Source organism: Mauremys reevesii, linkage group 15 (genome assembly GCF_016161935.1).
Source record: "Mauremys reevesii isolate NIE-2019 linkage group 15, ASM1616193v1, whole genome shotgun sequence".
NCBI lineage: Eukaryota > Metazoa > Chordata > Testudines > Geoemydidae > Mauremys > Mauremys reevesii.
The window spans coordinates 28,083,460-28,094,719 of NC_052637.1; the positions used below are offsets into that span (position 1 = coordinate 28,083,460).

An 11,260-nucleotide genomic window follows, 5' to 3' on the forward strand; every position below is an offset into this window, starting at 1 on the left:
AATTGTTAGGTATCAAGGATATTTGGTTGGTTTTACATATACATTCATATCCATCCACAGTTGCTGGTGCTTGGATAGGCTGATACGCATGTTATAAAATGAAGATAGACAGCTTCCCTCCTTCAGATCTAACTTTTAACACTGATGTCCCAAGAGTCAGATAATCTTAAGGGAAATCCAAAATTTGTCTTCTGCATGGGCACCAACCCACTTGCCACTGTGGTGCCAGCTTTCTTTTCTTTTATACCGAAGAATTCTGCTTCACTTTATCATGCTTTCTATAACATTTCATTCATGGTTAGAGGAAGCTGTTTGCCTGGTTTGTATTTGCACATGATGTAGTTAGAATTGCTTATTCTGCAGCAAATACCATTTTGCCCATCTTTCTTAGTTGCTTCTTTGCTGGTTCTGCAGGGTCATCCCCAACATCATCTCAGAATGCCACGCTGCCTTCATCGAGTGCCTGGCCGCTTAGTGCCTCCGGCTACAGTAGCTCTTTCAGCAGCATTGCATCCGCACCTAGCATTGCAGGTACGAGAAATGGCCTTTCTACTTTCAGCATCCCTCTCCATCCCCAAAGAGCAAAGGCCCTGAAAAAGTGCTTTCCTCTGATTATTATAGTAGTACTACTACAGACTTCATATCTTTTGAGCACGGTGCTGCTCCCACTGGCAGCTCTGCAGTGGTGAGCATTTTAACCAGGTGCCTGGAGTTGTGACTATCTGATAAGTGTGCTAATGAAATATATATTCAGCCCACTTCATACCATGATGCTACCACTTCATTTTGGCATTCATACTTTTTCAACAAAGTTTATTTTTGCTCCAACTGTGAGGCAGAATGTTCTCTGCAAGAACTCAATGATAACATTATTGCTGGATCTTACCAGGAAAGGTTGATCTGAAAGCTATTGCCAGTAAATACAGTTTCAAAACTGAACAGTTTTCAGCCCTATTAATACACAGGAAACAGTTTAGCACTAGCTCAAGGATGTGTTTTGATTATTTTTAATAAGAAAGCTAAATAGGAATAAGTTTGTTTGTATAGTACTACCATAATGTGGTTTGACTGTCTCTTTAGTTAAGTAGCTGCTATAAAGTTCTAGCCCCAGTATTTTTAGGATTTCTTTGGGTCCAGTAAACTCGTGACATGGAAACTGTAGAAAAACTACTAAAATTTCCAAACTTAAGTACTACCACAATAATCAAGGCTTCATATTTCCCACTGCAGTTAAAAACTTTCTAACACAAACCAAATGCAAAGCGATGCAATCCTGTCTGCCAAATCCTGTCTGTCTCAAAAAATAACTAAATCTTCAGAGTACTGAAAGCCGGAAATGTGGAGCCAGTATAAAATAATTATATTAGAATATAAAAATACCCACTCGGATTGCTTTATTCATGTTCATATTTAATAAATTTAAAAAATTCATTTTAATTTAAATGAAGCTTGAACATCCAGGGACCTTAGTGCAACATTTAGGTCCATGTTGCCACAAAGCAAAGGGGCCTTGAAGTGTTCTGTTACAAGGAGAGTAAAGTAATGGCTTGCTTATCCCTTAATATTATCTGCCATGCATATTTCCTTTTTGTTTGTTTTGGTTTTTTTTTGCTGTTACATCCTATCTGCATGTGAACCTCATAAGAATCAGTGACATAGCAACATCTAACTTTTATTGATGCACATTAATTACATGTTAAATTGTAGACCCATCTGCTGCTACTAGTTCTAAAAATAAAACTTTCAAATTTCTTTTCTCAAGCGGTTACTTGAACAGTATTAACAACTTCCTTTTTTGTCACTGCAGTTTGCGCAAAAATATTGGCCTCTGACTTTACACCAGTTTGACTCCGTTGACATCAATGGAGTTGCTCTTGATATACATAGGTGTTAATGAGAAGAGGGGAATCAGGCTTTATATCTTTGGTATATGTGTAGCTACATAAAAGACAGGCAGGTGTGTGGAAGCTTAATGGTGAAATGTTTCAGAGATGATCATATGACAGTGTGCATTTTGTTTCGTAGTGTCTATAATTTGAGTTGGTCCTGTTTGTGTTAATGACACCAAAATGCTAACCTGTCCTTTTTTTGTTTTAATGTTTGTCTTTGAAATGTGTAATTTTAGGTCATTATAGTATGCTTGATAAAACTCTGGTTTGACAGGAATTGGAATAAAATAATTATGATACCAATATAAATGAAGGTAGGATTCAGAGCATAACAAAAAGTGGTCAACAAAAAGTTGTAAGAACTGGTAGTTTGTGATATATAGGGCTTTTCTTGTGAAGATTGATAGTGTTTCAAAGAGGAACTTGTAAAAGAATCCATATGCCTGATGCGTTTATCTTTGAATATTCAGCAGCACAGGAAATTTTGCCCTTTCTACCTCTTCTGGAATCAGCTTAATTCTGAACCATGAGAACTCGTGTGTGTGTGTGTGCTAATTTCTGTATTTTAAATAACAGTGGTTGTTCCTTCTTGGGTGCAGAAAGTATAAACTTCATTATTTTAATAATTTGGGCTAAATAACTTAGAACATATACAGTAATGATTTTATTTTTGATTTTGGCTAATCAGACATATTCTCTAGTCTTGTTTTAAGGTTCTTTGTCCTCTATCAGAAAGAGAAGTGGTGGGCGCTGCAATAGCAAGTGGACAATAGTAACAAATGTCAGATACTAGTAGATTATAATAATGAACAGCCTTGAGGATCACCTCTTCACTTACTGGAGTTGCAGATTGTTCAGATTTTTTTTTTAAACTTGCTTACCAAAAATACATGAATTATGTTTTTCTCTGTTGCAGGTAAATTGTCAGACATCAAGTCTACATGGTCCTCTGGCCCAATCTCTCACACACAAGCCTCTCTATCCCATGAACTATGGAAGGTACCCAGAAACACTACTGCTCCTACGAGACCACCTCCAGGTTTAACAAACACCAAGCCATCATCTACCTGGGGTGCCAGCCCACTGGGTTGGACCAGCTCTTATTCCTCTGGTATTCCTCTGACTCCTACATTTTATAATATTGCAATGCTCTGTTCGTTTTTATTCTCCATGTTACAGTAGTATGGCACCCTTTTGCTCTAGTGCTATGCTCCAGGTACTTGAGGTTCAATAAATGCAGTTGAAATGCAGGTTTTATTTTCTATCACTTAGGGTGGCTCATACTCAAAATAAAGTCATGGGTCAGTAGGGCATGTTTCTAATCAGTGGGGAATAATTTCACTACAACAGGGGTCTTTGTTTATAATACTTTTGCTCATTTTTTCTAAATATCTTGAGACCTTTCTCTTGCTTTGTGGCAGGTGTTTTTCTGTGAATTGTTGCAAGTCTTCAGTATTAGCTAATTAATCAGTAGAATTTATGTGCCAGGACTGAGCCCCGGCACCTCTAGGCTTGGCAGTTTATAGCCCCGACACCTCTGGGGTTGCCACATCAGTTTTGAAAGTAAAAAAACTGCTTGAGCCCCCACACTTCTTTTATTACAAATTAAGCACTGTACATCTCTATAGCAGGGATGCAAAACATCCAGCACCTGATTATCCCATCAGTTGTATGATGAATACAACTGAAGGGATGACTGGTCCCCCAGACAGTAAGGTATAATTTCTTTTCTGTCCATCTGTTTCTTTGGCTGTCATAATTTTGTTTATACACAAATTAAAGGGGAGATATGTATATAATAGCTATATACCCTGTGTATTTGTTTATCATAAAGCATCTGCATTAGAAAAAAATGTCATTGCTAATACCTGACTATTTTATCAATCATCTTCCCAAAAAGCTGGGAATTAAATGTTCTCCCCAATTGTCAAAGGCTGTCACATCCATTTTTTTCTTGGGAAAAGCCCACCCGATGGCCACAGAGTGCTGATGCAAGGATTCCATCTGCAGACTCAGTATTTTTACCAAAGTAACTTTAGAAGCTCTGCAGTTTTTCAAATGCCACTAGAAAATGACATCTCTGTTGCTTTTAAAGTGTCACCTGCTGGCTAATTCCAGTGTAACCTGAAGAAAGTTTTGGTGACATATTAGCTTTCACCAATATAGTATCACAGTGGCCACCTACGAAAGAGATGATGGCAGGAATGTGAGAAATCCCACTGGTCCTTCAGAGCCAACTGGGAGCATTCTAGTCATGGAGCTCCCTCCTTTCATTCCAAATAAGAAAGGAAAAGAGGATGGAGATAAATTGCTTATTGGATTGTTCATGAGCATGTTTACAATAGCAGTTGCATTGCTAGTGTGTTGTATCTTGCACAGTCTTTATTCCTGATGAGTTTGATTGTTGTATTGTGCTCTCACTAAGATGTTAAATTGTTCCCTTTCTGGATTTATGATACAGGTTCTGCCTGGAGTACTGACAGCTCAGGAAGAACAAGCAGCTGGCTGGTTCTGCGTAACCTCACACCCCAGGTAAGCAGAATAATATGACTGACTACGCAAAGAACCATGCTATACTTAAGAGATGGTAGGAAGAACACTTATCAGTTCTGGTAATTTTGGTCAGCTGTAATGAGTATATAATATTCATCTATGTAGCAGTAACAGTAATATGTTGAGATAAGTCCACACAGTGGATTTAAGGGTTTTAATGGGAGCCCTTGTGGCCTAGTGGATAGCACACTGGATTAGAACTCAGGAATCCCTGGTTCTGTTCCCAGCTCTGCTACTGGCCTGCTGGGTGACCTTGGACAAGTCACTTCCCATGTCTGTTTCCCATTAGTAATTATACCTTTGTAAAGCACTTTTAGATCTGTGGATGAAAAGTGCTATATAAGAGCAAATCAAATATGAACTGAGTCTGTATAATTAGCCATTCCAGTGTGTATCATTTATTTGTTTAAAAGTTAGTTGTGAGATTGGTGTTTGGGGGGCAAATTCAAAGATTTGAAGTCCAATTTTTCTGGGGTTTTTCCTATTCTCCCCAATCTGTCAATTCCTCTACTCCTCTCCATAGTATAATTCCTATGGAGAGGCATAAGACTGAAAGCAGTGGGTGCAGAGACCAGGAGATGTCTTGGATTAATATAAACTATTTATGAACAAGCTGTATTCCTGATCAATCCTTGGTAGGCATGTAGTGATAAATATTTGTATATTAATTTAAAGTAACTGGCAGGTTCTGTGTGCTGAACTGTAGAGAACCTGAAAAGAAAAAATTACCTCCTCCTAATAAAATAGTGACACATCTAATTAGATTATTTTATCTTGTGGGAGGAAACTACTTTTGCACTCTATGTAAATTTTTTCCTTTATCATTTAAAGCCTCTTCCATTAACAAATATACTAAGGACAACCACAGAAAAAACAAGTCAACTTTTTTCTTCCTCTGCAATTAGATTGATGGTTCTACACTGCGGACACTGTGTTTGCAACATGGCCCTCTAATTACATTCCACCTGAACCTGACTCAAGGGAATGCTGTGGTCCGCTACAGTTCCAAGGAAGAAGCAGCCAAGGCCCAGAAGTCTCTGCATATGTACGGTTTTTCTCTTCTTTTCCTTTTTTCTGTAACGTAGAATCTAGTACAGTGCCTGTTCTCCTAAGCATTCACTTGTTATTGCACGAATTGCTCTGTGGAATTATTTGGTGGTGTCTTGGAAATTATCTGTTAGCAGAAATTGTAGGAGAGCTGCATAAAGAAAAGTACTTGTGGACTAGTTACACTCAGAAGTGGTGTATGAAGTGCCATTATAGAAATCGATGATAGGTGTTCACCATAAGTACTGTGTTCAGTTCTGCTCGCACCACCTCAAAAAAGATACAACAGAAATAGAAGGGACCCAAAGACACAACAAAAATGATTAAATTAATGATTGCATGGAAAAAATTCCAAATGCAAAACAGAAAAGACTAGGACTGTTCAGTTCACAGAACAAATGAATAAAAGAGGACATGCTAAAGGTAATCAAAATAAGGAATGGTGTAGAGAAAGTAATTCATGCACTGGTATTTACTTTTTCCCAAGGGGACTGCCAATGAAACTGAAAGACGTTTAAACTAATGAAAGGATGTTCTTTTTAAACTACATTACTAAAAGAAAAAACGTGTGGAACTCATTGCCACAATCTGTCATTGAGGACAAGCTCTTAGTAGCAGTTAAAAAGGGATTTGGCATTTACGGGGATGAGAATATACATAATTACATTAGATAGATTTAAAAATATAAGGAATATAAATCATAATGCTTCAGGACATAAGACCACCACTAATTGCTAAGAATTAAGAAGAAATTTGCCTTATTGGCAGATTATTCATCATAATAATGTAAAGCTCTCTTCTCTGAAGCATCTTATGCTGGCCACTGTTGGAAACAAGATACTGGGCTAGATGTAACACTGGACTGATCCGGTATGGCAGTTCCTATTTTTCCCTAGCCTTTAAAATTATGGGGCAATAGTCACTCCAGATGCAAAGTTGCAGCTAGCTTCCCATGATGAGCCTCATTAGATAAAAGGATAAAGTGTATGTAATGTAGAAAATTTTGCATAATTATATGCATGGTGGTGTTGCTTTTTAAAGTTTTGACCTTTCCTTAATTAAAGACTGTGTGGCAGCATTCAGAACAGATAAAGGTCAAAAATTGCCCTGACTTAATGATTTCAGTTTAGATGTGGGACTAAGTTAGAAAGAATTCTATCCTTAAGGGGGTGTTTATGCTGTAATATTGAAAATGTAGATTTAAAAATCAGCATATATTTGAAGAGTACACAGTACATCCTCAAGTGTTCTCCAAGGTTTCAGAGCCATCCATATAAAGGAAGAATTTTGATTAGCGGGGAAATAATGTTAGTACATATTGCTGCTAAGGACATGACAGACCTTGGGTTGTGCTATATGTATTGTGTACAGATACAAAAACATATTGGTTTGGAGAGCAATAATGGTAAATTAAAAAGGGATTTCAAAAAGTTAACAAGATTGTAACATACCGTGTATACTCGTTCATAAGTATATACTTGTTCAAATTTTTTTAGTAAAAAAGAGAAGCACCAGAGAAAGGGGTCAGTTTATGAACGGGTATAGCGAGGGAGAGGTGGGACACAGCCCCTCCCCCCAACAGAGGGAGCAAGGAGAGGCAGCACAGCCAGAAGGGAAGAGGCGGGGCCAGAGTCTTTCCACTTCTGGCCACGCTGCTCTCCCCACAGCCTCCGAAGCAGCTGCAGCTCCAGGGCTGGCAGGCCTCAGCCGTGCTGCTCGGCCCCGCCCACCAGAGCAGGCTGTGGCCGCGCCGCCGGAGCACACTGCAGCCGTGCCACCCGGCCCAGCCCGCTGGAATGTGCTCTAGCCAGCCGGAGCAGCTCCAGCCAAGTCAGAGAGATCCTCCCCTGGCCCTCCCCAGATAAGATGGGAAGGGATGGGATGGGGAGAGTGGGGGGGGTTTCCCAGGCTAGGGGTGGAGGGGTGGTCACAGGGGTTACTCCCCTGACTCCCAGCTTCTTGTCCCCCTCCCCCCCAAATTTCCCCACTAGTTGCTGTCCCGGCCCATCAGGGTAAGCAGCTGGTGCGGCGGGACACTTTGTTTACTTAGGTTTACCTCCGTGCCTGCGGATGCTCGAGGTAAACAAACCATCTCGGCCCTCCAGCAGTTTATCCTGATGGCCCGGGAGCCAAAATTCGCTGACCCCTGAATTATAAGGTCATCTTATGAATGGGTAATAAAAAAATTTCCATTTTTACTTATCCATCTTGGGGGAGGTCGGCTTATAAACAAACTGGCTTATGATCGAGTATATACAGTAATACTAAAAGACTTCAGCTATCATTTCACAATTGAAACTCACATAGTGGCTTACATGCAGTTGTTTTTAGAAAATATGCATCACTGAACTGACATTCAGGAGACCCAGGTTCCAACTCTACCATTGGCTCAATATATGACCTTGAGCAACTCACTTAACCTCTCTTCCTCATTTTCCCAACTTGTAAATTAGGAATAACAGTGCCTATTCACATTTGATATGTGATCTGAGATCCTCATAAAAATATTGTTACACATCACAATAGATCTCTACTCTTGGGCATGCAGGAAGGACAGACACTCTATATGTGCAAAATTCTAAAGAGGTTGATTCCAACAGAGAACAAATGCACAAACCCCAGCCATGGAACACAAGTATACCCACTTATGCTGCAGTCACTACTCTTTTCAGTTCTTTGTTATGTGTATCTCATGCACAAAATCCTGTGAACTCTGTGGAAAGCTTTACTTTCCAAAAACAAAAGAAGTCACAGTCCCTGTCTTGAAAAGTTTGCAGACTAAAAGATACTGTCTGCAGGTGTGTGGATTTTTGTGTGTGCATATTGTGACAAAGCTCTGTCCTTGTCTCCATGGGTCCCGCATTTCCTGGCAGATTTCGCTAGTCTCAGAGGCTCACTGTGACCCTCCACGTAGCCCTTCTCTGTCTAGAGGCAAGGGTCACAGCCTACTGGGCCATTTTAATCATAAACCAGCAAGGGAGGTGATGAGACGCTACCCTCCCTTGCACAGTCTGTTGTCTCCCAGTCTCCCTGATTAATCAGGGGCAAAGGGTGGGACCCAGCCCAGGGACCCTAATAGTATCAGCTATGGTAGCTGACTTTTTAGAAATAGGGCACATACAATTCCTGGGCCACTTCCTCACAGCAGCCCCCACTTCCTCAAGATCCACTTCACCCTTACCTCAGGGCCTCCCTCCTTGTGCCTGATATGGTTTGTACTTCTCAGTCTCTCCAACAGTGCAACTTCTGCCTACAGCTCCTGACACACGTGCCCAGCTGACTAACTGGGAGGCTTTTAACTAGTTTCAGCCAGCCCCTGATTGGTTTCAGGTGTCCCAATCAACCTAGCTGTCCTCCCTGCCTTCTGGAAAGATCTTAATTGGCCCCAGGTGTCTTAATTGACTTGGAGCAGCTGCCATTGCTTATCCTGGTCACAGGGATTTGTTTAGCCTGTGGCTAATATATCTGTCTCCCATTACTTTACTATAGCCATCTGGCCTTGCCCCGTCACAATATGCTTGTACACTTAAGTAATTATGAACTAGAATTATTCGGATGAAAATGAGTTAGGGGGTAGGAGTTTTAAAAATTTTGAGCTGGCCTAATTTGACCTCCTCCACTGAATTCAAAATGAAAATGAGCTTATAAAAATTCTACCCTCCTAGTATAAGCAGGCTCTGATACTTGTGAAAATAATGTCAGTTGTATCCCTATGTTTCACTGTGTTGTGTTGTTGTTAGGTGTGTTTTGGGAAACACTACCATCTTGGCTGAGTTTGCTGGTGAAGAAGAAGTAAACCGTTTCTTAGCACAAGGCCAGCCACTGCCACCCACCTCCAGTTGGCAGTCCAACACTGGAACCAATCAGACTCGTATGGGCTCCACGAGCAGCTCTCATGGATTGGTGCGGAATGATGCAGGCCACTGGAATACTCCCTGCCTGGCTGGCAAAGGGAGCAGCGAATTGCTCTGGGGTGGGGTCCCTCAGTACTCAAGCAGCCTTTGGGGGCCCCCCAGCACCGATGATGGCAGGGTTATTGGCAGCCCAACACCTTTGAATACTCTGCTCCCAGGTGATCTTCTCAGTGGGGAGTCCATCTAGGAAAGAGAAAAACAAAGTGGAAATAACAATCATCAGCACTAAAGGAAAAAATTGTAACCCTTTCCAGTCCAGGGCTTCACGAAGAATCCAGCTTTAACAGATCAGACTGGCAGCCCTTTTTAGTACCTCTGTCCAATATCGAATATGAAACTCTGCAGAAGTCCTTGTGAACTGTTAATGAAACAGTATGGGCTACATTTGGTCAGTGTCACATGCTAATGACAGGTTTTATTTTTTTCATGGCTTTTTATTTTATGTCGTCTTTTTATGTTTGTATGGTGTTTTTAAAAACAAAGTATAAAAGCTGCTTAGAATAGGTCTATCATGAAGGGCACTTTTCAGAATTTGGGCTGGAAAGGGTTATTTTATCAACTTTGGGGGGAGGGAGAAAATGAAAGCCTATTTTAAATGAGCCTGTGACTATTATGCACATTACCAGAGGCGGACCCAATAATCAGAAGAGAGTGGAGTGTGATATTCATCTTTGGTACAGAAAAGTAATGAATCCGAATGGTAACTATTGACTGTACAGGTTGAATTAGAGGGTGGGGGTGTGGTATCTGTGTCCACTGCTCCCATGGATCTGCCTATGCACATTACCCTTGTTTCATTACTTTTTCATGTCATTTTTTTAAAATCCCCCCAAAATATAAAAAGTTTAAAAAAAAAACAAAACATATCAAACATGCAAATACTTGAATCCAGCAGGCCAATAACAAAATGTGAACACTTTCTAATTATTACACTTCCAGGTTGGCATCAATACACACAAAACAGGCTCTAGGAATTTTTTTAAAGTTCATACTATGTGTTTGTGTTGGAACAGATGTGTGTGTGTGAGTGAGCTTGTATGTGTGTGCGTGTGCGCACGCCCGTGTGTGATTTAACAAAAGTGTGATTTTTTTTTTCTCTTATTCAGTATATATGCTTTTTATTTGCTCATTGGTCAAACGTTTAATTGTTATTAGCTTCTAACTTTGCACTGAGTGTCCGCAGCCCTTCTTGTAGCTAATCCTGTATGTTAAAAAAAAAAAAAAAAAAAAAAGATAGGAGGGGCCGGCGACAATTCATGTGTAAATGTTTACTCAAGGACTCTTATTGCATTTTAAAAATTACAGTGTGTATCTCTGGAGAATAATATGTATATCTACCTTTAGCGGCTTTTTATTGTGGACTAATGCAAGAAAATTATTACCGGAGTATTGCACCATTTTCCATTCGGAATATAAAGTTTAAAAAAAATACTCTTGTTGAACTGTGGCCATAGATATTTGTAAAGAGTGGATAGTTCCCCTGCAAGCAGGAACACAAACAAGCACTTGGACATAGTTTTGACTGCTTTTGGAGGAGTCAGGAGTTTTGGCTCCCACCTGTTTACAGACCTTTTTTTTTCTCCTTCAAACTTTAAAATAAAAAAGGAATTAAAAAAAAAAAAGAAAGAAAAAAAAAAAAGACTTCCATCGTAAAGAAACCTATTTTCAGAATGAAGATATGCTACTTCAGAGCTCTGGGATTGAACAGTGTTGTTGTATTATCCTTTTCTTTGGCCATTGCTGTGTACTATTTTTTGTTGTTGTTTTCCTCTTCTTCGTCAATGTGGCGAAAACTTTGTGATCACTATCTTGCACATGGTGGAAGATGTCTCAGGAAAGCCGGGTTTCCCGAGGAGC

The 11,260-nt window shown here is 40.1% G+C and overlaps 1 protein-coding gene across 16 annotated transcripts in view; it reads left to right on the plus strand.

Annotated features, from left to right (window-relative positions):
- The window catches only part of TNRC6C (trinucleotide repeat containing adaptor 6C), a 610,512-nt gene extending 599,455 nt beyond the window's left edge, over nt 1–11,057 (plus strand). For 14 of the 16 annotated variants that reach the window (XM_039501295.1, XM_039501293.1, XM_039501297.1 and 11 more), the window contains 5 exons: nt 415–531; nt 2,806–3,000; nt 4,351–4,421; nt 5,348–5,487; nt 9,230–11,057. In XM_039501295.1, the coding sequence (XP_039357229.1) occupies nt 415–531; nt 2,806–3,000; nt 4,351–4,421; nt 5,348–5,487; nt 9,230–9,590 (884 nt within the window). In that variant the 3' untranslated portion in view covers nt 9,591–11,057. The remainder of the gene's footprint in view (nt 1–414; nt 532–2,805; nt 3,001–4,350; nt 4,422–5,347; nt 5,488–9,229) is intronic. The other 2 variants (XM_039501290.1, XM_039501298.1) reach the window with 1 other exon arrangement.
- The last annotated feature ends 203 nt before the right edge of the window (nt 11,058–11,260 follow it).